Source organism: Taudactylus pleione, unplaced genomic scaffold (assembly GCF_031769625.1).
Source record: "Taudactylus pleione unplaced genomic scaffold, aTauple2 ptg000397bl, whole genome shotgun sequence".
Taxonomy (NCBI): domain Eukaryota; kingdom Metazoa; phylum Chordata; class Amphibia; order Anura; family Myobatrachidae; genus Taudactylus; species Taudactylus pleione.
Genome location: NW_028284799.1, coordinates 6,241,298 through 6,267,801, shown reverse-complemented (window position 1 = coordinate 6,267,801; position 26,504 = coordinate 6,241,298). Strand labels below are relative to the sequence as shown.

General features: G+C 45.1%; 1 protein-coding gene across 1 annotated transcript in view; it reads left to right on the top strand.

Annotated features, from left to right (window-relative positions):
* The window catches only part of LOC148506737 (multidrug and toxin extrusion protein 1-like), a 113,899-nt gene that overhangs the window by 54,296 nt on the left and 33,099 nt on the right, over positions 1–26,504 (top strand). Inside the window, exons 12-13 of the mRNA XM_088446336.1 lie at positions 22,215–22,290; positions 23,444–23,513. Coding sequence (XP_088302462.1) covers positions 22,215–22,290; positions 23,444–23,513 — 146 coding nt within the window. The remainder of the gene's footprint in view (positions 1–22,214; positions 22,291–23,443; positions 23,514–26,504) is intronic.

Genomic DNA, 26,504 nt, shown 5'->3' with positions numbered 1-26,504 from the left:
TGGTCAGAGCGTTCAGCTCTGAATCAGGCCCTCAGTGCCCTGTATGATGGAGTTGTCAGTGCTCTATGCGACGGAGGGATCTCAGTGCCCTATGTGACTGAGGGATCTCAGTGCTCTATATGATGGGGATATCAGTGCTCTATGTGACAGAGGGATCTCAGTATTCTATATAATAAAGGGATCTCAGTGCTCTGTGTGACAGAGTTCTTTTTTGAACCATATATTCTTTCTAAAAAAAAAATATCTCCTTTTCTTTTTTTAAACAAATACTAAAATCATCAAACAAAAAATTTCAGCAGCAAAGCGAGTACAAATGCAATTTGTTCATATAACATTACAATAGGACACACAAAAAAGGGGATAAAACAAAAATTAACCGGCAGCTTAATACATACAACGTAATGACTAGAAAAAAAAAACATCCATAACAGATTCACATGAATAACGATAGAGAGAGAAAAGGATAACGGCACAGACCCGCCCGAACACACCCCAAATGCAGCATGAATAAATTATGTGACTGTGGCAGCACCAATCATTCTGCCCAATCTCGAATGTACCCATCTATGCCATTTATCATAAAGTTTGGACATAGAGTTAGGAGACTTAAACATATGTTTTTCATACTTTATCACATCATTCACTAAAACTCTCCATTTAAACGGGTTAGGGGAATCAGTCGAAAATCCGAACCGTGCTATTACCACTTTGGCTAATATAGAGAGACACATAATAGTGATACATCATCAATGAGTGCGTTTCTTCAAAATCAGGACCAAACATACAAATTCTACAATTTAAAGGTGTCAGAAAGGGAGCCGTGAGCAATATATCCTTCCAAACCTTTTCCCAGAAAGAATAAACTAGCGGACAGCCCCACAACGAATGCCAAATTCCAGAATTCTCCTCCCAACATTTACGGTAGAATGAGTCCTCTCTAAGACATGCACGCTGCAAGGATACAGGTGTATGATACACTCTGTGCAAAACATAAAAGTGTACATGCTGATATCGAACATAGGAAGTAGTGAATTTAATCAAACCTAAAATATGTGACCAATGCTCATCAGAGTAGTCATTAATGATTTAAAGGGGGAAGGTAATAGTATAGGAGTGGTACAGGTAACCTGTGATTGTATTACTTGTCGTAATTGCAAATATCTAATAAAGGCTGTAGTGGGAATACTAAATTCACTCTGCAATTGCTGAAAAGATTTAAAATTCCCTTCACTATACAGTTGACCTAAAGTTGTGACACATTTTAAAAGCCATATGTTATCTGACGACAACGTAATTAATTCCGGATATGAATTATTAAACCACAGGGAAGAATCTGCATCTAAGTTGGACAAATCAAAAAGAGTATGAGCGTATCACCAAATCAACAAAGCTTGATGAATTAGAGAAGGCAAACCAGTAACAGTTATACCAGAAACTAAAAATAGTAACGGGGAAAGAGAAAACCCCACTCGTTCAGCTAGAAAACCCGACAATGTCAAACCAGCAGAGCCAGTTATCCTTTCAAACAAATGGGCTAACTGAGCAGCTATGTAATACAACCGAAGATTAGGAAGGCCAAGCCCACCAAAAGCTTTAGCTTTATACAAAGTTTTAATAGACACTTTAGCCAGTCCATTTCCCCAATAAAAGATGACAGAATGCTATCAATAACGGAAAACACTCTTTTGGGGATATAAACTGGTGAATGCTGCAGAATGTATAAATATTTGCGTTGAATAGACATCTGGAACAAATGAATGCACCCCAAGACTGACAAAGGTAATTTTTTCCAACATGAGCTTTCGCCTTAATACTGTCTGTAATAGGGTCAATATTTTGCAACACATCATCCGAAGCCTGGGGCGTGTTCCAAACACCCAAATATTTAAATCTCAATGTTCACTGTAGGGGGCAGCGTGCCTGCTCTTTATCGGGAATATGACCTGAAATGGGAAAAATATTAGACTTATCCAAAGTAATAAGTAAACCTGAAAAAACACCAAATGTATTAACAATTCGCAACATTGACTTTAGGGAGCTCCCTGAGTCTTCTAGAAATAAAAACATGTCATCAGCATATAAGGCTACAACACTTTCAATCTCGACAACTCTAACACCACGGACGTCTCGGTCAGCACGTAATAGACAAGCCAGCGGCTCAATGGCTATTGCATAAAGGCCAGGAGAGAATGGACAGCTCTGGCAAGTCCCCCTCGCCAAAGGAAAAAAACCCGATGTGAACTCATTAACAAACACAGTGGCAAACGCAGGATTTCTAGAGGGGGGTTTCCAAATGCCTGATTTTAGAGTGAGTGTGGCCAGTCCATGAAGAGGGTAGAATTAGCACTTAACCAGCTTTAATATGCGTCATACAAAGTATATTGTGTGTCATAATTCCAGCATATACAGGACCAGCGATCACAGTAAGCCATTATATGTGGCAGTAGGGCCATCCTGCCTGAGCTGAAGTTTTTTATTTTAGATGTGGGCACCATTCCAGAGTATTAGAGCAAGTCTGGGGGAGCAGCAGAAGAACCTAGCACTGCCCTGGACATATATGTACATATTGGGCTCTATAGCAGCACATCCCTAACACTGAATGTTTTCCAGATCTCCTAGTTGGTGCACAGGTTATTTATTACTGGTTGATACATGTTAAAAGATCCACAGGTGGTGCTAATTATTTCATTTGTGATACTGAGAAGAACATGCAGCACTAGTAAACTTCTATTATATTACTATTTCTATTGTGATCATGGTGTGGGCTGGGGAGGGGGTTTCCAGGCAGATGGAAACCCCCCCTGCGTTTGCCTATGAAACACTCGGGCTGACAGGGGAAGAGTACAGGAGCTGAATCCATTGAATAAAACAAGATCCAAAGGCAAATTTACAGAGTACAGCCCAAGGATAGTCCCATTCTGCTGAATCAAAAACCTTAACAGCGTCCAGGGACATCACTGCAGCTTCCTTCCCGTCCAAATCGCTTCTCTGCATGTGATAATACAACCTACGAACATTCTGAACTGTAGACTTCCCCGGCATAAAACCCATCTGATCAGAATGGCCAATATTTTGATGTCCGTGGTTAACAGAGAAATGGGTCGGTAAGACTATGGGGGGTAAATTTACTAAGATTCATGTTGGTCCCGATTTGCATTCTCGAGTGAAAATATAACTTTTTTGCAAATCTGGAATTTACTATCATTAAAGGCGGGTGATTTGTGTTAGTTTTGAGTTTGAAATTGGGTGGTTTAATGCCTCTAATTCTGCTGTTTTTTGTATTAGAAATTATATCACCATCGACTCTATTCGGATGTACTTTTCACTCTTTCATGCCTAAATCGGGAATTTACCATTATTCGTTTTGCTCAATTCGGCCATTTTACACTCAAATCGGGGACTCAATAGAAGTTTTAAATGCACCACCTCCAGAGCTGCGAGTTGCAGTCCAACTTACACAAATCAGTGTGATTTGTGTATATTTATGAATGGCTAGTGTGTTGTAAGCGTTAAGTTTCCAAAAGGCTAACCAGCCCCGGACTTGCCAGCCAGTCCTGGTTCTTAAAATTATGGGGGACGAAATGAGTAGGGTTCCACCGTAATTTAAAAACCAGCACCAGGCTGCAGGGCCAGTCCTGGTTTGAAATATAGGGGGGAAAAATTCCGTAGGGTTCCCCCTAAATTTAAAACCAGCTCTGGGTCCAAACTGTAATGCCACAACCCCAAGACCCTTTCACCGGGGCTCCGTGGCAAAAGCATTCTCAGCCCAAGCTGGTCAGGCCAAGCCAGGGATCTCAGGGGAGATGGAAACCCCTGAAAAAAGGGGCCCAAGTGGACCCCCTCTCCCTTAACCCCTGGTTTGGTCTGAAGCCCGAGGCTCTTCCCCGCACCCCTGGAGCGGTGGGTACTGGGGTAATGGGGGGCCAAATAAAGTGTAACTATTGTATTTTTCCACTGAACTACAGGTGCCAGGATGCCTGCCATTTGGCACTTGTGGAACTACAAGTGCCAGCTGACGTGCAGCACCTGTATCTCCACTGTAAAATAAATAGTTAAAAAAGCACATCACTCACAGACTATAGAAAGTAGAAGTTTATTGCACACCTACCACACTCCCTCATACTTACCTGCTGCCCAATGTTCACATCCCCTTGTCAACGTAAAGTATCCATGGATGTACCTGCAAAAAAGTTCCAATACTCACCTTTTGTCCCATGATGTTCTCTGTAGAAATCCATTATGGACCACGGACTCACTGTAAGTACATGCTGAAGCATGTAGTTACACTACGCGAATGATAGCTCATGGGAATGAGCTGTCATTACTCCTGGTCCGCGAGCCAATGAGCGGCGGCTTTACATTAGCGCCCGCTCATTGGCTGGAAACCACGTGGCGATCCATCTGCCTTTCATTCAATGAACGGTTCCCACCATTGTAGTCAATGGTGGGAGCCGTTCATTGGCTGGGAGAGGTGGGGGCTGACCATTGGTTGAGAGGCAGAGGGCTCACCTCTCTCAGCAAATGAACGCTTAGCGGCGGGGTTTCTATTGTGAAATTCCACCGGTAAGCTCTCATTCGGGAAGTACTGTTCTTCAAGAGCAGTACTTAAGTATGTGGGTCCGCGCTTTCCATTTCTTTATTTTGCCAAGTCCATGGGATGCCTACTTTGAACCGAAGAAGACTGAACCTTGCATAGGAGACAGTGAGTGTGTTTTTTTTTCACAGGTACCGTTTGGATGATCTACTGGACAAGTGGACCGATGCTACAGGGATACATAGGGAGTATGTGTGCAAGTATGTTTAATAAACCTATACTGTGTATGGTGTGTGTGTCCTGTGTTTCTTTAAACAATACTATACAGGTGAACTACAGGTACCAGCAGGGCCTTAATGCCCGATTGGCGCTAATTTAAATAGGGGGTGTGGCTAAATGACGCGATTCATGTAGAATCGCAACCTTAAGCCCCGCACCCTACACGGGGACCCGCGATCGCCGCAGAAATTCTCCCCATTCTGCCCACTTCACTAGGAAGTAGGCAGAATGCGGGAGAAGTGCCTACCCTTCCGGTGGTACGGGGGGGTTGCCCAAAAAATGGTGAGCCTTCCCCGAATTCCGGGAGGGTATGCCTGTATGGTATACATTTTATACCACACATAGCTTCTGCTGCAGACTGAAATGTTTATCACTGTGTTGGAAGCCACAAGATAACTATGTTTATCCTACACCTAGTAAGAATCAATGTGAAGCATGCTGAGCACATGTCCTCCTCTCTATCTACATTACTCACGCAGTTAGTAATGCAGTCTTCAGCTGGATTTTCTAATGGAAGGAGAAGGATATGGTTACAAGGCAAAAAGTTAACTTATTGCTGTATAGAAGTAAGTTTTTTATGCTTGGTCCAGCACTACAAAAACCCCACATGGGTGTGTTACAAGGGCTAGTATAAGGCTGTATATTCCCCCCTATAACCCATAGGAATTCCTCGCCACAGCTAGCCAGGCCCAATCTCTCTCAGGACAGGAGAAACCAGATATGTTGACCCTGCCCTGTGCCCCCCTTCTCTTGTCCAGCCAGCGGTGTTCCACCCCAGTCCTGCCAGCCATTCTTCCTACGCCCAGCCCCCCGTGCCTATTTTGTTAGTACCGGGCCCCAGAATTTCTGATGGCAGCCCTGGGTAAATTATTCCATGCAGAAGGAAGGGTAGCTTCAGTAATGCACCGGATTATACTCAGTGATGTATGGACCATTCTAATGACCTTCAGGTGGTGGACACTGAGCATATACTGAAATCTTCCCAAAATAGGAGAAGACCGCAGAGCCTATTTTGTCATACAAAATGGCTAGACATTCCCTGGAAGACACAAGTTATTGATCCTGGGCCACTGTGTTCAATGGTAAACATTATGCTCCATTTAGCAGAATTGCATTAACATGCCCATATAACTCATATTGCTAAAAAACTCGAAATGTACATCTAAAAAATAAAGGGAAACTCAATGTCACTCACCAGCCAATAGTCTTCAGACCAGACAGGTGAGACCGTCACCTCGTTGTGCATAAGCCGACGATGGGATTGGCTGGGAATGCTTTGTATGTTTATTTTTGTCCTTTCATATGGGTGCATTAGAAATGCATATTCAGACATATAAAATTATTTCTATTGCAAAAAGGCACAGTCCTGGGAAAAGGGGAGTCCCTACTTTTCACTACAGTGTCCTTTTTGACCTCTTCCCCAATTAATTTGCATAAATGTCCAAATACATTTCTGAAACCTGTGATACACAGCTTTGATAATGTCATTTATATGACTGAGTAGTATGGCTAGACTATTTTGCAACTTAGTGCTACAAACACTTTAATGTAAAGTACATAAACAGTAAATATATTTTAGTGTACTTACTTGATATAATCAGTTTCACGTTTTTAATGTAATCCGATATCTTCAGTTCAAAAGTGGTTACCCAATCTTTTGAAGAGACTAGAAGAAAGGAACAATAAACACACTGCAAAGTCATTTCTGCTATTGTGTTGTTACCACATTAACATCAGTACATAGCCAGTAGTACAAATCAAAAATGTTTTTATAAGTATGCAAAAATGGGCATGGCCACATGGCACAGGGGACGTGTCCTTGTGACACGCCCCCGTTTCTCACTGCTCTGGGGGCAGGGAGCATGAGGTGATATAGTCAGTGTTACACTCCCGACAGCCCTTGCTGCAGCTAGGAGCTGTCGAGCACTATGACTTGCTTGTCTGTGCAGTGTGGAGATAATGGTGGTGCCATGGTGGTCAGGCGGTACAGTGTACCAGCCTCTAATTTCTTAATGGATGCCATTATCCAAAAGCGACCATTACCTTTGAATTAAATGTTAGCACCTCTTTGCCCACTACCAGAATTTTATAGCAAGGACTCTAGTAGTACACATTACATACATAACTGGTTTACACAATAAGCCTAAAGGCTCTTTCTTTACACCTAGACACGCTTTTCTTGATGTGTGTGTTCATCAATGTGCATTTTACAAATCACCTCTCACAATATAACATCTCAGAATCCCGAACACTTTTTCCCCCACTGAAGAGCTCTTCTGTCTTTTTCCCCATCTGACCCCATCCCTTGATGATTGTGCCTTTCTCTCTTAATGACCCCAAGATAGTTTATTGTTCATTTAAAAAAAAAATATATATATATATATTTTTTTTTAAAAGACCCCAAAGATTTCTTAACGCTTTCACTGCTTCTCAGTGCTTTACAGGTCTTTCAGGCGGCAAACACTGCCTGAATGAGCCGAACAATATATCATGCTGTTCCACTGAGATCAGGGCCGGTCTGACCATCTGGCTCTTCTGGCAAATGCCAGAAGAGCTGATGGCCAGATGGGCCGGTCGTGCTGCAAACCCTGGCCGAGCAGCTTTGCCTCCCGGGGCTTTGCTCGGCCAGGCATACTGAAAGACGGGTGTGCAGCGAGGCCACGCCCCAGTGAGGCATGACATCGCCCCTTTCAGGTGAAGCCACACCCCTTTTCAGGTTGCAGGCGCAGGGGTACTACTAGGGCTGCTTAGCTGCCCCAGTCCAACCCTGATTGAGATTAAAGTGTTTTGGGAGCTGTCCGCATGATGTACACTTAATTATTTAGTGCACTGCGTCTTCTGTGCATAATACAGTGGAATCCTAATAAGGATTCTAGGCTATGAATGGGAATGCTGCAAGTTTTCTCTATTTTCTGTGTATATGCCTGGCAGTCTCTGTTTCTGTTAAATTCAGTCATTGGGAAATTAAATAGTAAAAAACTTATTTCATATGAGAATTTTACTTTGAAGGCCACGGTGTTATGAGGCCCAGCAAGAACGAGCCAAGAACAGAGGCCCTGATTCGGAGCCGGACGCTATTCGCGGACGCTCGTTCATAAAAAGGGGCTGGCTTTTTAAATTAAGCGCTCGCTCTTTGCGGTCTGTTGACGCCTCTATGTCTGAAGGAGCGAACAAAACATGCGCTCTCTATTTAGGAAAAAACGCCCCCTGGCCGCTCGCATCCTACGTCATCTCTGCTATTTATTTGATTAATCGAGTACATCGAAAGGCGTATGAACTGCTCGCAGTGCTTGTGGTTGGATTTTCCTACCGCAATCATGCGAGCAGTTCAGGCTAAAAGACAACCAAGTGACGTTGTCAATGACGCTGCTTTGTTATTTATGCACACCCTTAAATGCCCGTTTTGACCGTTTGGCATGCCTGCATTCGGATCTCCACTCCCCGTTTTCAAGCACCTTCCCCTATTACCACCCACAAATGCCTCATTCTGTCACTCAAATTAGTAGGCATTCGCTATTTTGCGAGCACACGATTTTCGACCGCACTGACTGGTTCGCGCATGCGTACTAAAACCCATACGCATGCGCAGATGTGCGAACATCGCTCGGAGCGAACGAGCGGCCACTTACGAGCGGCTCTGAATCAGGCCCAGAGTCTAAACCCTAGTACAGCGATCAATTTAACAAGGTCATTATTAAATTGAATTTGTTGGTGTTTTATTTTGACTGGTTTATAGCAAAACCTAACATTAGAAATACAGTATGAAACAGAGGCGGATTTAGACCTCATGGGGTTATAAGCAAGACACCGATTCGGGGCCCCCCCTTCCTCAAACAATCCACAACACTATATTTTCATTCCTGATTTATTCCCCTTACATTATTTGTCGTTTTTCCACCTACTGTTCAACTTATTAAACCTTTAAGCATTACTGACATTACAAGCTTTAAAAAAGGAACATAAAATCATAATGTAAATACAAAATAATTTACTAAAACTGTAGATTACACACAAAGAAAAGTGAAGTAATTTTCCCAATTGACCAAACCCTAGCTTAGCAGTTGTAGAGGATTAGATAGTGTTCACTGTATTAATTTTTTAGGACAGGGGTGCTGAACTCATTTGTACACACCAAAGCAGAGGTGTAACTACACATTTTGGTGCAATGTGTACATAAAAAGCATTGGTGCCCCTATCCATAATTGAAGCAGGAAGAGCGTGCATCAAAAAAGGAATGGTCTTGCTGGGACCACACAATAGCACCCCCAAAGTAAATTATGCCACACAGTAGTTCCCCTTAGTCAGATTATACTGCACAGTAGTGCCCCTGCAACACATTTTACCACACAGTAGTGTCCCTTAGTCACATTACACTACACAGTAGTGCTCCTGATTCACGTTACACCACACAGTAGTGCCCATTCAGGTTACACCACACAGTAGTGCCCATTAACGTTACTCCACCTAGTAGTGCCCATTCACGTTATGCCACACAGAGCCCATTCACGTTATGCCACACAGTAGTACTTTATACACACTATGCCATGCACTAGTAGTGCCCCTTATACATTATGCCACACATAGTAATGCCCCCTACATGCCATACAGTAATGCCCTGTACACTTTTTGCCACACAATAATGCCCATTAAAACATTATGCCACACAATGCCTCTTATAACTATTATTCCACACACAGTAATGCCTCTTACACAATATGCCCTCCCCGCAGCAGCTCAACTCCCTCCCACTCCAGCAACTCCCCCCTCACCTTGTGCCCCAGGTGCCTCCAGCAGCCACTCACCTAGACTTGATGTCGCATTGGCAGGCAGTGCAGCCCTTGAGTTGAGAGAAACAGCACTGCAGTCATTCAAATCTGGCACTTGAAGCGAGCCAATTGGAGCATGCGGACTGGCAGTCAATCAGCAGTGGCTGGCGGTCCGTTCACTCTGAAACCCCCTGTGGCCCGTCCTGCACACTCCCGTCCCATCTGGACTACTGAAGCAGGTGAGTGCTGCTGGAGGCAATTAGATAACCCCCCTGTGGCCACCCCACCTCCCGCGGCAGGTGAGAAATGCTACTGAAACTACTGAACTGCCATCCACTCCACCATGCCAGGACAATAAAAATCACTGGCACCATGGCACAGCACTTACCTTCTCTTCTTGATGTACCATCCCTGGTCGGCAGCGCAGTGGTGAGTTTCTTCTCGGCTCATCTCTCCCTCTGTGCATGTCACATCACATGCAGCACTACACAGTGCAGGGGAGAGGAGAGAGTGAGAAAGACCGGCACCTGGGAACTGTGCACTGCAGTAATGACAGTCTTGCGGGGCCGGAACTATCACAAGCCTACATTACACAGCCCTCTATCACTATCAGTGGGACCCCCTGGGACCCGCCGGGCCCTAATCAGCCGCTTATGTAGCCTAGTGGTAAATCCGCTACTGGACTACAATTGCAGTGCCCCTAAGCCGCAGCATGACTGACATGCTGCTGCAGTTTGGGGCCGGGGAATGGGCAAAAACGGCCAGCAGTCCTATAAAACGGGCATGTCATCCCTGTTTTCTGGGAGTGCCGAGGCCAGTGCCTGCGTCTTCCTATGCTTTTTTACTGGCCTCGAATTCAGAGTTGCAATGGCCTCTCTGAGTAGTCTAAAGCTAAGAAGGGTGATGCTGCGACCGATGGTTACGATGGTCAACCAATGCAGCACTTGGATCTGCGATGTCATCAGGGGGTGTCTTTTGTCCTCAGACGCCATCTGCAGAATTAGCATATGCTAGCATTGCTGCTGCGTCCATAGACACAGCAGCAATGCGATCAGCTTAATTCTGAATCAGGCCCATAGTTCACTAGATCTTTAGCTTCTCATCTTATATATCAGAACAGGGTTGGACCACAGATGTACAGGGGAAATCCCTGGTGGGCCCCATCCCATTCTCTAGGGGTCAGGAACTTGGTGGAGGTGGATCATGGATGAACTTGGGTGCTTGAAGTGTTTGGAAAATACACCAAGATTAGCCATCCTGCCAATCAAAATGGGTGGTCTTGCATGTTTTTTTTATATATGTTACCTGTAGACATATTAGTTTCAAAGTGGTTCCCGACCCGCTTAATCGTATTGGGTCTAATATTCGAAAATCCTGAAGTAATTTGTTACCCAAAATTGTGAAGGTCACCATATATTTTATATATGCATTAAGGAGGTGATTCAGAGGCGGCCGCAGTCCGCAGTAAAAAACGTTTTTAAACAAATACTAAAGACATCAAATAAACAATTTGAGCAGCACAGTAAAAGATGAGCTCAAGTGCAATTTGTTCATATAACAATACAATTGTTAGGATCTGGGTTTGTTGTGGACCCGGGGTGGTAATAGGAGCAGACACCTGAACAGATTTAAATTGAAAAGTGGTTTTTTTAATTGTGAACTTGCAGACATACATACAGATAAAATAAAGTCCAGAATATTAAGAGGATGGTGATGATTAGAAACTGTAGATGTCCAGGTAGTGGCAGAATTAATAAGAGTCTTTGTAATCCAAATTGTCACTGCAGGGCTGCAGACAAGAAAACAGTTACTGATTGATACTGGTGAGATGAGATCCCGAGAGGTTATGGAGTAATTGGATTAGCAGCAGCTGATGAAATTAAGTGGAGGGTTGTACCGAGATGGCTCAGTGTAGAGCTTGGTAAATGGAGGCAGTGTAGGTTCAGGGTTTACTGGAGACACAGGTCCTTTGGCAGGGAAAGTGTAAATAGAAGGTGCAGGATGGTTTCAGCAGGAGACTGGGAGCAGGTGTGAGAGGTGGGTGCGGTGCAGTGCCTGCTGCCGTGCAGGTGTAAGTCTGTTCCTTACCTTGCGTCGCACCCTCTCACCTTCAGGCCGTGTGTTGAGCAGACGGTCCTGGAACCTCCAAATAGAACACGGACACGATGACCTAGGGGGAAGGAGGCAAGGTGAGTACCGTCCTTCCTCACGTCGACCGACGCGCCCTACCAAATCGGGGATAAATTCAGGTTTTAAGTGAAGATCATCATTGGCACTTTTGGCCTCAGATCCCGAATTTTCCCCTATCGGTACTCACGCACCAGGTGAAGAGCCATCCTTGCACCAGGTTGCAAGGTTCACCGTCCGCCCAGAAGGAAGGAAAGATAGATAGTGACAAACAAACAGGGAGAGACAGTACACACAGATATTTCTCACCGTGTCCACTCTTGCTCTTCGTCCGCTCACTCGCCTACAGGTCCCTGTAAGGAGATACACAACACAGCCGTGCAGGGCCTAAACCTATGTCAAGCAACTACACATACTAAAACGGCATCACCCTCAACCTACAGTGTATGTAGTGCGACAGATATAACAATAACTAAACTTTTGCCATGCACGGAACACCAATCACAGACTATAAGTACACGGTGCTGTCCCTTTAAATGTCTGCTACCTACCTATCCAGAGCTGGCCAGCTCCTCTTCTCAGTGACTGGGGAAACCACTACCTCATGGGTGGGAGCCGTACAGCTCTCCACCACTGCTCACAGCACTAATCATCCGCCTCTCTATATTAGTGCTGCTGCTAATGGGCTCAGGGCCCTGGGCCTAACGCCCAGGGTCCTACCAGCGGCCCAGGGCTTTGCCTGCCTACTGCAGGGTACTCAAGGGACTTGGGCCTACTGCCCAGAGTCCCCTTTTTCTATATTGTAGCTCAGGCACATGGGCCTGCCTAATGATGGGGCTTACTATATAGGGCCTAGTGCCCTCCTGTATGGGTACAGGCCTATGCCTGGTTTATGGCCACGGGCCTGGTGCCCGCCTACTTTATTGAATAGTGACCTGGGCCTAGTACCCAGGCCACTTACACCTACTTAAGGGGAAATCCTTTTATGGGGCCTAATGCCCGCTACTGTGCCCCGGGCCTTGTGCCCGACTAATTACCCACGGGCCTAGTGCCCCACAATGCTCCATGGGCCGACAACCCTGGCGGTCTAGGGAGGGAGTATATGGTGGGCCTCACGGAGGGCCTACCTGCGACGTTGGAAGAGGCTGCGGGGGGGAACTTCGTGACGCTCTTTCACTTCCCTCCCCTGCAGTCCTCTCCGGTCCTCAGCCGCATTCTTTGGCCGCTGGTCCGTCCTGGCCAGTGGCGCTGCCTCTTCCTTTCTTTTTCCAGCCGGCGCCGCCTGTCTTCTTTCTTGACAGCGGCGTCTTCTGGCCTCTTCCGCGGCCACCGCTCCTGTTGACACGCCGATCTTCCGCTCTTCAGGAGGTCTTCTCTCCTCCCTCTCTGCCACCGAACTAACTCTTCCCGCTCGGCGCCGTCTAATACAAGATGGTGCGAGTGGGCGGGGCTATGATGCGGCGATCCGCGATTGGCTCATTGCGTCTGCCTCTGATTGGCTGCTGGCCAGAGCCAAACACCTGCTGCATGGAACGCCGCACCCAACGCTTGACCAGCGCTGGGAGCAGGTACTCTGTCCCAGCGCTGGCTACCCGCCGCTTCTTGGCTGCCGGGCGCCAAGCTCTGCTGAGCTTGCGCCCGGAGCCAGGCTTCTCCCGGCACCAAAGTACCGCCGGCACTGGTGAAAGGGACCAGGCGGTCCCTTCACCAGGTGTCCGCGGCGTCTGCACCAATGCTAGGGACATCACTGTCCCAGCGCCGGCAATGGATGTGTCCCGCAGAGGACACATCCCCTCTGCCTGCCCCTGCACCTCTGCTGATGCTGGGATCAAACACTTGCAGAGCGGTGCAGGCTACTTGGAATCTGGGATTCAGCAGGAGCACAGGCGAGCACTCAAACAGACAGGTTTATTCAGAAGCACACAGCTCTCACAGCTATGCTGTGAAACACATTGCACTGGCAACTATAGGAAGCTCTGAACTCACTTAAGTACCCAGTGCAGAATTGTGATAGGTCAGAGAGAGCATGTGACACGCCAGGACTGGAGCAACTAAGTCACATGACCAGAAGCAAGATGGCGGCGCCCATACCAGAGTGGAATGGAAACACCATCAGGCCCACCCCAGCCAAAATGACACAGTGCCTGAGGAACACCTTGCACAGCCAATGCCTGCCGCCAGACACCAGACCCTCCGCCAGAAGGACCACACCATAGTGCCCTCACAGGTAATACCAGTCGTCCCTTATGCTGAGAAACCCTGGTCGTGACAACAATACAATAAAACACAGATAAGGTATATCTGTTCAACAAGCCGATGGTCGAAATGCCAACCGCCGGCATCCCAATAGTGAAAGCCCGGCATGGGACTAATAATAGGCATCTGAATACCGACACCTATCATTAGCCCCACGCCCAAATCCCGATGCCCGGCATACCGAATGTAGGTAAGCCGGGCGTCGGGAGCTCATGGCAGGGGGGTGGGGGTTAAATGTAGGGACTCCCGGGGGGGATTTAGGGTTAGGCACCTCCCTGAAGGGTTAGCCAAGGAGAAGTGAGGTTTAGAGTCAGGCACCACCGGGGGGAGGTTAGGGTTAGGCACCCCCACCAGAGGGTTAAGTTTAGGGTGCAGGGAGGGGTGGTTAGGTTTAGGCACCCCTGGGGGGAGATTAGGGTTAGGCACTAGGCGGGGAGGTTAGGGTTTTGGCACCCGTAAGGAAGGGTTAGGGGGGGAAGAGGGGTGGGTTAGGGTACTGTCTTACCTTAGTCAGGATCTTCATCTGCTGGCCTTTCCGGCATCGGGATTTCATCCACCGGTCTTAGGTCCAGCGGTAATACATACTGATTCAATTCTACCCAATTACTACCTCTCTACACAATTCAAGCACATTACATACATGTCAGTGCTAAATGTGATTGAGATATCAATACTTTGCATACGTGCTAACTCTCCCTCATTGTCAGGGAGAATCCCTGAAATAGTAGCAATCTCCCTGTCTCCAGGGCCAGATTAACAATGGGGCGGATGGAGCTACAGCTCCAGGCCTCCACATAAAAATAGGCCTATTAACATGACAGCAAGATTACCAGCTGTATTTATTTAAAAAGTTTTTCTAGTCCCCACCACCCCCAATAAAATTATGCAATTTTTCTAATTCTTTGTAGTCAGTGTTCATAGTGTAGGGGATGTACACAACAAGGTGACTCAGTCTGAACACACTCACACAGCATCGATCACAGCTCTTCCCCTTCTCAGTACAGGCCTTTGAAAATTTTCAGCTCCAGGCCCATGTGGGCCTTAATCCGGCCCTGCCTGTCTCCCAGAATAGTCTAGCAATCTCCCTTATTGCACCTTACCCCCGTTATGAAGCTGTTATATTTAAAAAACAAACAAAGATATATACATTCAAATGGGATCATTAGCATCATTTCCCTGCATTGTGTTATGTTCTGGGTTGTTTGTGGACCCGGGGTGGTAGCAGGAGCGATCACAGAAGCAGATTTGAAAATAAAACTAGGATTTTTAATAAGTGCTTGAGTAGACATAAAATGTGGCAGTAAATAAAAGTCCAGGAATATATAAATGTGCACAAGAGTTCTGTGGTGGGAGTAAAAGGGTTAATGTCCAAGTACAAACAATTAGAGCTGTCCAGGTGTGCAGGTAGTGAAACTGAAAATAATCAAACCAGGTATGCAGGTAGTGAACTGAAAATAATCAAGCCAGGTATGCAAGTAGTGAACTGAAGCACAGGATGTCAGCAGGCTCAGGGACTCAGGTATGGGCAAGGGTGATGGAGGAAGCAGGGTGGTCCAGTGGGAGCTAGGAGCTGACAGGCAGACTGGCAGACAGCGAATTCACAGGAACAGGATAAGCACAGAGAACTCCCTCTCAGCTAGGCTGAGATACACGTTGCACTGGCAAAGAAGGAAGGCACTGACCCTTCCTAAATACCCCATGCCGTGCTGTTACTGGCCGGAGGGAACATGTGACTCACCAGGATTGGCCAGCCGCATCACATGGCCAGAAGGCAAGATGGCGGCGCCCATGCCAAACGGAATGGAGACGCCGCCAGGCCTTACCAGCACAGAGTGACAACAGGCCCGCACAACAACGTGCGCAGCCAAAGCCCCCCGCCAGACACCAGCTCCGCCACCAGACAGCCCGCGCCACTATGACCTCACAGGTAACACTCGCCTAGCGCCATGCTGAAATACCCTGGCCGTGACAGTACCCCCCCCTTTTTGGGGTGGCCTCAGGACACTCACCAGGCTTTTCCGGATGGGCAGAATGGAATCTCCTGCTGAGTGTGGGAGCGTGGACATCACGAGCATCGGTCCAGCAACGTTCCTCTGGACCGTAACCTTTCCAGTCCAGCAAATACTGTATATGTCCTCTGCGTAGACGAGAGTCCAAGATCTGGGCGACCTCAAACTCAACTCCTCTCTCCGTCTGGACTTGAGGAGAAGCAGGTAGAGCACTTTGGAATTTATTCAGGACCAGGGGCTTCAATAAGGAAATATGGAAGGAATTAGGGATTTTTAGGTATGGGGGTAACTGTAGACGATAGGCCACTGGATTAATGACTTCTGTTATGGAGAAGGGACCAATGAAGCGTGGTGCAAATTTCATAGAAGGAACCCTCAGATGAAGATTCCGGGTGGATAACAGACCTGGCTTCCAACTTGCATGCGTGGAACTATTCTACGCTTTCTATCGGCCTGGGTCTTATAGCGAGAGGATGCCTTCAACAAATCAGACCGTACTTGAGTCCAGATGGCAGCAACATTCCGCACCATGTCCTCCATGGCCGGAACATCGAAAACAGGCAAGCTTCGGAATTCGGGAACACGAGGATGAAGGCCATATACAACCTGAAATGGCATTTGGTTAGTTGACGAGTGGTAGGAAGCATTATGAGCAAACTCAGCCCACGGCAGCAAGTCAGCCCAATTGTCCTGGGAAGATGACATAAAAATTCTTAAGAAAGTCTCTAGATCTTGATTAACTCTCTCCGTGGAGCTGTTGCTTTGCGGATGGTAGGCCGTGGAAAAGTTTAACTTCACTTGAAGAACAGAACACAAAGCCCACCAAAATTTTTCAGTAAACTGCACACCACAGTCAGAGACAATTTCAGCAGGAAGGCCATGTAGACGAAATATGTGTTGGACAAACAACTGTGCCAGGTCAGGGGCAGAAGGTAACTTCTTCAACGGTATATAGTGGACCATCTTAGAAAATCAGTCTATTACAACCCAGATAGTGTTGAAACCTTGAGAGACTGGCAGGTCTGCGACGAAATCCATGGAGAGATGCGTCCATGGACGTGATGGAGTAGGTAATGGAAGCAATTCCCCAGCTGGAGCTTGTCGTGATGATTTATGCTGGGCACAGGAGGAGCAGGAAGAGATGAACTCCATTATATCTGCCTTCATAGAAGGCCACCAATAGTGTCTTTTCAGGAACTCCAAGGTCTTCCGAGTGCCTGAGTGCCCTGCGAAGCGAGAGGAATGTGCCCAAGTGAGAAGCTGCTTCCTTAATTCCAGGGCCACAAATGATTTTCCCGTAGGAGGCTGAAGTTGTAATGCGGCGAAAACTCTTGATTCCAAGACAGGGGTATTGCTTTGATTTTCAGATTGATCATCACAGAGGAGAGATCTCGATAGGGCATCAGCCTTCTGATTAAGTGCTCCAGACCGGAAGGTCAGGGTGAACTGAAACCTTGCAAAGAATATTGCCCAGCGGGCCAAACGAGGACTCACACATTGGAGGTTTTTGAGAAATAGGAGATTTCTATGGTCCGTAAATACAGTAAATGGAAACTTGGCGCCTTCTAGCACATATCTCCATTCCTTCAACGCTAACTTTACAGCTAGTAGTTCTTGCTCACCTATGGCGTAGTTCCTTTCGGCAGGTGAGAATTTTTTAGAAAAGAACCCACAAGGATGGACTCGGTTGTCCTCATAATGTTGAGACAAGACTGCTCCCACAGCTTCAGATGATGCGTCTACTTCCAACAAAAAAGGCCTGTCCAGATCTGGTTGTCGAAGAACTGGTGCTGAGATAAAGGCCTGTTTTAGAAGATGAAAGGCAGACTCTGCCTCAGGTGACCATTGGGCAGGATTAGTACCTTTTGCGGGTCAAGGCTGTAATGGGAACCAGCAGTGTAGAAAATCCCTTAATGAAGCGTCTATAATAATTGGCGAAGCCCAACAATCTCTGGATGGCCTTCAGTGTCTGAGGTGGGGTCCAATCCAGAATTGCTTGTACCTTCTTAGGGTCCATTTCTAAACTGGAGCCAGATATTACATAGCCGAGAAAAGGTACACTGGTCACTCCAAAGACGCACTTCTCCAGTTTGCAGTAAAGGTGGTTTTCTCTCAAATGGGTCAGAACTTCTTTAACATGTTCTTGATGTTTAGCCACAGAGGGTGAAAAAATCAGTATGTCATCCAGATAGACAACAACCGAAACATATAACAGATCCTGGAAAATCTCATTAACGAAACTTTGAAAGACAGCAGGGGCGTTACACAATCCAAAAGGCATTACTAAATACTCGAAATGTCCATCTCTGGTATTAAAAGCGGTCTTCCATTCATCGCCAGCTCGGATACGAATGAGGTTGTAAGCCCCTCTCAGATCTAATTTAGAAAAAATGACAGAGCCCTTGACCCTATCAAACAACTCAGTAATCAGGGGAAGAGGGTATCGATTCTTTACAGTAATGTCATTAAGGCCTCGATAATCGATACATGGTCTAAGACCACCGTCCTTCTTGCCAACGAAGAAAAACCCAGCTCCGGCAGGTGAAGTAGAGGGGCGAATTAACCCCTTTGCCAGGTTGTCCTGGATGTACTCGGACATGGCTTGAGTCTCAGGCAAGGACAGCGGATAGGTACGACCACGAGGTGGTATCTTGTCAGGTATCAATTCAATTGGACAGTCCCATTCCCTATGAGGGGGTAAGATATTTGCTTGTTGTTCAGAGAAAACATCGGCGAACATCTGATATTCCTTGGGAATGGCAGAAGAAACTAATGGAACTGTCTTTCTCACAGGTTGAATTTTTGGAAGACAGGATTTCTGACAGTCCATACCCCATGACAGAATCTACATAGAACTCCAATCAATCCTGGGATTATGTTGATGTAACCAGGGTAGACCAAGAACAATTTCTTGAGAGGCCTCTGATATCACCAGGAATTTTAAGGACTCAGAATGAAGTGCCCCAATTCGGACCAATACTGGTTGAGTCTCTTTGGTGACTATCCCGTTAGTTAGAGGGCGTCCGTCTATAGAGGTCAGAGAGATGGCATGGTTGAGAGACAAACAAGGAATCTGAAATTTATCTATGAAACTAGACGTTATGAAATTTCCGGCTGCTCCCGAGTCGAGTAGAGCAGTAGCAAAGACAGGTTTGGGTTTAAGATCCAAGGCTAGGGTAATCGTGAAATCTTTAATTTTTAGAGACGGGTTCATAACTCCTAACTTGATGTCTCCAGGGTCAGTTAGGATTTGGCATTTCCCGGTTTACGAGGGCAGGAGATCAGCAGGTGACCGGACTCTCCGCAGTACAGACAGAGGTTCTTTTGCATTCTTCTCTGATGTTCTTCTTTGGAGAGGTGTGTATGATTCACCTGCATAGGTTCCTCTTCAGTAGGAGAAGGAATGGGACAGGTAGAAATGGAAGGGGTAAATGACCTTTGCCGGTCAGTTCTGTTTTTTTCAGCCTGACGTTCCCTGAAGCGTAGGTCAACTTTGATACACAACGAAATAATGTCGTTCAGATTAGTAGGAAGCTCTCGAGTGACTAGATCATCCTTTAGTCGGTCTGACAACCCATGCCAGAAGGTCAAGATGAGGGCTTCCTCATTCCATTTGAGCTCTGATGCTAAAATTTGAAATTGCACGGCATATTGACTGACAGGACGGACCCCTTGTCTCAGTGTCATGATGTTTGATGATGCTGATACAGTACGACCATGTTCATCGAAAATCCTCCTGAAGGATGACACAAAGCCTGCATAATTATCCAGCAGCGGATCTGAACGCTGCCAGAGTGGGGAAGCCCATTCCAAGGCCTGGCCGGATAACAGAGAGACTATATAATCCACTTTAGTTCTTGCAGTTAGAAAGTTGTCAGGCTGCAGGGTAAAATGTATGTCACACTGATTTAGGAATCCTCGGCAGAGTTTAGGATTGCCGTCAAATTTATTTGGTAAAGGAAGATGTAAGCGGGGAGATGATCTGCCTCCTGTATTCCCAGACGCTGATGCGGATGTAGATGCTGGTACTTCAGGGGTAGAAAAGGAAGTTTGCAAACTATACTGTCGCTTGGACATCTCTTGCAGAAATTGAGCCATCTGATGCTGCATGTTTTCCAGATTTTCTAAACGACCAGAAATGCACCGGAACAAATCCACTCCTGACTCCTGATCTGTGGCCAGCTCCATGGGGCCAGTGCAAACTGTTATGTTCTGGGTTGTTTGTGGACCCGGGGTGGTAGCAGGAGCGATCACAGAAGCAGATTTGAAAATAAAACTAGGATTTTTAATAAGTGCTTGAGTAGACATAAAATGTGGCAGTAAATAAAAGTCCAGGAATATATAAATGTGCACAAGAGTTCTGTGGTGGGAGTAAAAGGGTTAATGTCCAAGTAGAAACAATTAGAGTTGTCCAGGTGTGCAGGTAGTGAAACTGAAAATAATCAAACCAGGTATGCAGGTAGTGTACTGAAAATAATCAAGCCAGGTATGCAGGTAGCGAACTGAAGTGCAGGATGTCAGCAGGCTCAGGCACTCAGGTATGGGCAAGGGTGATGGAGGAAGCGGGATAGTCCAGTGGTAGCTAGGAGCTGACAGGCAGACAGCGAATTTACAGGAACAGGATAATCACAGAGAACTCCCTCTCAGCTAGGCTGAGATACATGTTGCACTGGCAAAGAAGGAAGGCACTGACCCTTCCTAAATACCCCATGCCGTGCTGTTACTGGCCAGAGGGAACATGTGACTCACCAGGATTGGCCAGCCGCATCACATGGCCAGAAGGCAAGATGGCGGCGCCCATGCCAAACGGAATGGAGACGCCGCCAGGCCTTACCAGCGCAGAGTGACAACAGGCCCGCACAACAACGCACGCTGCCAAAGGCCCCCGCCAGACACCAGCTCCGCCACCAGACAGCCCGCGCCACAATGACCTCACAGGTAACACTCGCCTAGTGCCATGCTGAAATACCCTGGCCATGACACATTGGTTATAAGGCACAATGGGGCAGATGTATGAAGCTGTGGAAAGTGATAAAGTGCAGAGTGATAAATGACCAACCAATCCGCTCCCACCTGTCATTTTTCAAACACAGCCTGTAACATGACAGTTGTGAGCTGATTGGTTGGTCGTTTATCACTCTGCACTTTATCACTTTCCAGAGCTTCATACATCTGCCCCATTGATCCCTATGGCTACATGCATTTTCTACAAAAGTATCAGTGTGTTTTCATCAACAAGTAGATCTTACTAACTGCTTTGGGGCTCATTTACATTTTGGATGTAAGTCAGGTTTATGACACGCCTCTCAGATGTAGCAGTACATGCCCACTTTTCTGCTGCATCATCGGTGTTGCTTTCACATTTCCCTGAAATGCTTTTTAAAAAGTAGGCAAGTAACGGTATACCAACACAGACTAAAATGAGATTCTCTCATAACCTTCCCATTTTTAGCTCTGTCTGAAAACCCATCTCTTTATTAGTACTTACCCTATTCCCATCTATACTATCAACACTAATGCCCTTTCAGCATGGTCCCATATCCATTCTGAGCAACACTCGCTCCTCTTGTTTTAGCTGTGCTTTTTACAATTAGAATGTAATCTGGACACTCCCTACTCATTGTTTTTTTTATTTCTGCTGAGCACTGTGGTGCCTTACCATGCAACAAAAGCAACATGAAGAATTTAATTGGCTGTTTAGCTTAAGGAGCAACCATCTGTGGCAATATAGAATAAGGACACTGATCCTGAGCACCAAGCATCAGGATTGGTCCATGAGTTGACAACATAAATCCTAATAAAAGTATCATAATATAGACTGGTAGCTAGATTGTAGAAAACCCTAAAATTGCATATAGAAAACCTATATAAATAAAAGCATTAGTAAGTGTCGAAAGGGAAGTCACGTAAGTTTTATTTTGTTGCTAATTTGCCTCAGTCAAAAGCATTTGGGCAGTTCTGTGTTTGGCTGACATACTGAAACTTCTTTCTGAAATACTACGTTGATGGGGTTCACCATATCAATGCACAAGGCTGTAGACAGAGCGCTCTAATATTGGTAATTTGCTGTAGAAAATGCATTATTCTTTCCTCAATATTCAAGTTTTCCTATTGGACACTGAAGTTATGACATTAGAACTCACCGATTTCTAAATAATGACATACAAATGTTATTAATGGTAGTTAATACATATCATACAATGACTTGTATTACTGTAATATGTATCTTATTTTCAATTTCAGCTGTATTGACACTACTAATTGTCATCTTATTGACTGGCCTGAGGACTCCACTTGGTACAATATTTACCAATGATAAGTAAGTGACACTGGTGTGAGTTAAAAAAAAAATAGAACACGGTACATTGTGTAAAATGTATAGCATTGGGCAAAAGAAAAGAGTTGGGTACAAAATAAACAAGAAATTCATAAATATTTGCATAAATCCTCTTCTTCCAGAATAAAATCATAAAATGTCTTGTGCCTTGTCACTATTATAGCACAGCATTGTCGGAAAGGTCCCCTGTCTTTCATCTAGAAAAAGGACACATGGCAAGATTTCTTAATGCTCAACAAACCTCATATTTTAGCTACATATGCAATTAAATGGTGTTTCAAAAATATTCTTCTTCTAGATGGTTAAATATTGTATATACACTTTGATAAATCTTAAAGATGAATTCCATCAAATACTTCATTGCGACTTAAAAATATAATTTTGGTTGAAGTTCAGTAGGATAGGTAAAAACACAAAGATTAGCTAATCCTCTGTCAGCATTTCCAAATGGAAGCACCAATGGGCCAGCACTACAACTCTATGCTACTGCCTGCCTGGTTCACAAAAGCAGCAGTATAGTCAGATCTCCGCCTTCATGCACATACATGTGAATTAGAAGGATACAGCCTTGATAACACCTCATGAAAAGACAGCACTGGTACGTTGGAGCCATTCTGTGGACCTGCTGACTTGGGTCAACTCTAGAATGAGGCCTAGCAAAGCTTTGTGTTTGTGAAAATAAAACTTTGGATAGACTCACGTGTAAGTTACGTCTCAAGTTCCTCAGTCGTTAGAATCCTGCTGCTTTACCCCAAGAGTTGAATGACATGGTCACTGTTCAATTTGCCCACATACACTTTTACTGAAATCTGTCAGTTCAGTGGTTGGACTTGAAGGAAAACTAATTTCCATGGTCATTTTGAATAGGATAATTATCAGACATTGCAGTTGTTTGGAAAATTGAAGCATTGTGTAAAATTATTTCACAATGGAGATCTGTGACCATATGGCCTCATGAGGCAGTATGCTGGTCACTGTATTACAATAGGAGTTAATACATATAACTACAATAATCCACTAGTAATGTCACTGCTAGATTATCTGAACATATCTTGGTATTTTGTTACTTTGAATTGTTTGTTTTCTATCGATGTCTGCGAAGCCTACTAATATAACTATCTTCCTTTCCTTATAGGGATATTTTATTACTAGTGGTTCATGCCATGCCTATGAGTGCTTTATTTCTTATATTTGGCTCACCTTCTGTAAGTATATCATTATTTTATTAGAAACTAATTATAAGCAAGTTATTGTTTGTAAAGAACAATGAAGTAGAATTTATTTGTATTGTTAACAATGGTTTGGGCTACATTTATAAGAAGGGACATAAGGCTTTGGCCCCCACGTATCTGCTATCCCTTAGTCACTTGATCTCCATCGATTTCTTCCCTACAGAGTCCAGTTTTTCTGCAAATACTCATTGAAGGGTTTATTTACGAACTTAGTTTTGATTACCACAATTTAAATATGGCTCTTGAAGTGAGCATGTTAATAAACTAATTGAACTACTAAGTGACAACAATAAACATGTATAAGATTTCTTTATTCCAGGAGAACTGTATAGTGGAGTAATCAAATCATGACTACCAGCAGAGTTAAAAATATATTTTAATGCCAAGAACCAGGGCTGGACTGCCCTTTTGGCACTTCTTGCAAATGCCAAGGTCCAATGAAAATTAATAAAGTGATGATCAAAGTACAGATAGTGGGAAAAAATGGAAACACCAACATAAAGTTACCTAACCAGGTAGGCAGGCCACCAGGTATGGACAATAGAGCCTGTATGAGTCTACCACCAGTGCCCTGGAACTGTGCAGCAGGACACAGCTCTATACTTCCACAAGAAAGTCCTTACACGGGAGCTTGGCTAATGACGGTGGGAACACTTTCTTAGGTATTGTTCCAGAACATCCCATATGTGCGACACCATGAGGTAAAGATGATCACTCAGCACCATTAAATAGTGATTAGCATTTGCCATTGGCCTGTAAGGGAATAGCGGCACACAAACCATGCCAGGAAATTTGCCTCACAACATTATTAAATCCCTAAAATCTTCATTGTTGGGCTGTAGAGATCTTTAGGTTGCTGTGTACTCATTCATTAATCAAGGACACGGTGAAGGATGAATCATCTGACCATATTCCTCCCATTGCTTGGAAGTCCATTGCCTTTCCCCACAGCACTCAGCTTGAAAATATGCATTAGCAGTGTTATGAATGATATTTATATATATTGTCTTTATTATTACTGCAAGCTTGTCATCCATTAGGCAGGAAGGTAAATTAAATATTATGAATATTTTATACGATAGGAGTGCAAGATTATAGTAAAATTGGTATCAAGCATTATAATTTATATTACATCAAATGCAAACATACCACACTTTACTAACACTTGCCACAAAATGTAATTAAAAGTTAATCACTTATTAAAAAATATATATATCAATGACAACAATTAGTTGATGACCAATATTATGTAAAAGTTAGTAGAAAACCACAATCAAAAACACATTTGCACCCCTACAGTAGGTATAAGGTAGGAGATCTTATGTTGACTAAGTGGTAGATTTATCAAAGCCTGAGGAGCGAGATAATGTACCAACTAATCAGCTCCTAACTTTCATTATTGTAACACAGACTGTAAAATGTAAGCTGATTGGTTAGTACTTTATCTCTCTCCACTTTGCCTACCTCCAAGCTTTGATAAAAAATTACAGTTGGATCCAAGATAGTCGACTTCAAGATGGCTGCCATACTGGTGACATACCCTAAAAGGTTTTCCCCCACTCCCATATCATATGGGTAGACACTGGATTAATAGTTCCTTACTCATTTCCTTTTTATAAGGGTGTATACACACTTAAGGACCACCCTGAACACCCATGCAGGACATGTGCAGTGCTCTGTGGACACACATACATCATGACTACTGGAAATGTAGGAGTATATCTCCTGCTACCTTCTGTGACCATGTCCTAATCATTATTCCTCCTTGTCTCTTATAACTACTCAGTGAGCTAATGTCAAATGACTTGCTGTATATTGTGATGACTCTGCAGAAGTAGTATTACTGTGCTTTGCAAAAAACTGTGATGCCTCTGGTGTGCTCCATCTGTTATTGTCTATTATCAATGACATGCTGTGAGGTCAATGGCTGGGGAGGCACACATGGAGATGTGTCTGAGTGCTGGGAGGCTGTCTCACCCTCTACTCACTGTAACTCTCCCCTCACTACACTAAGCTTCAGAGTCCACTCTGTCTTCTCTTGCTGCTGCTGACTGAGGGCCTGATTCATTACGGATCACAATATTGCGTACGCACGCAGTTCAACTGTTATAGCATGCTAATTCATTGTGACCGCAATGCAAACTCAGCACTACATAAGGACGCCCACTTTACTTACCACACATCCGTAATACTTAGCAAGACCGCAAAAATATCGGTACAATCGAGAACCATTGCAGCCTCACGCACATTTGCACAAGCCTTGACCTTACTCAGAAATCACTAAAAACCACGCATGTTATGAGACCTCAGGCTGCGCAGGGCATCGCAGTGGCTAATTTATGCACGCCCCTGCAACGCTGTTGAAACACACTGACACGCCTGCGTTCGTGACCATCCCCTCGTTACCACCCAGAAACGGCACTTCCTGTCAATCACTCTGTCCTGGGTCTGTGTAGTCACTGTGATCACAGTTACAGTCGCAGTGGCTAGTTTGCACACTGCGATGCATGCACAGTACGCAACAATCGGCCGATTGCATACATAATCGCATTGGCGACCGGTAGTGAATCAGGCCCTGAGTTCCAACTCTAAACACTGCAGTGCACTTCCTGGTCACATGACACATCCAAGGTGTCCATTAGTGCTCAAGGGCACGCCCCCCATACTCAGAGGCTTGCCTCTATTAGCTCACTTTCTATGTAGCTTACTGCTCGTGGTATGGCTCTGCCCCCAGCTCTGCAGTGTGTGACTATACAGAAGCGAGGCTGAGCTGTTGCTGCCTCATCTCTCGTCTCCCTGCAGTCCCAAAGAGCTCCACAAAGCTGGTGAGTGTTAACTATAAAAATGATAACAATAAACAAAGAAGATGTTTATAAGTTAAACCTCCCCTGCCTCCCCTGACTGCACGTCCCTGTCTACTATGCCCAATATACCTGGGATTGTATCTTCTTTCCCTTCTCCAGT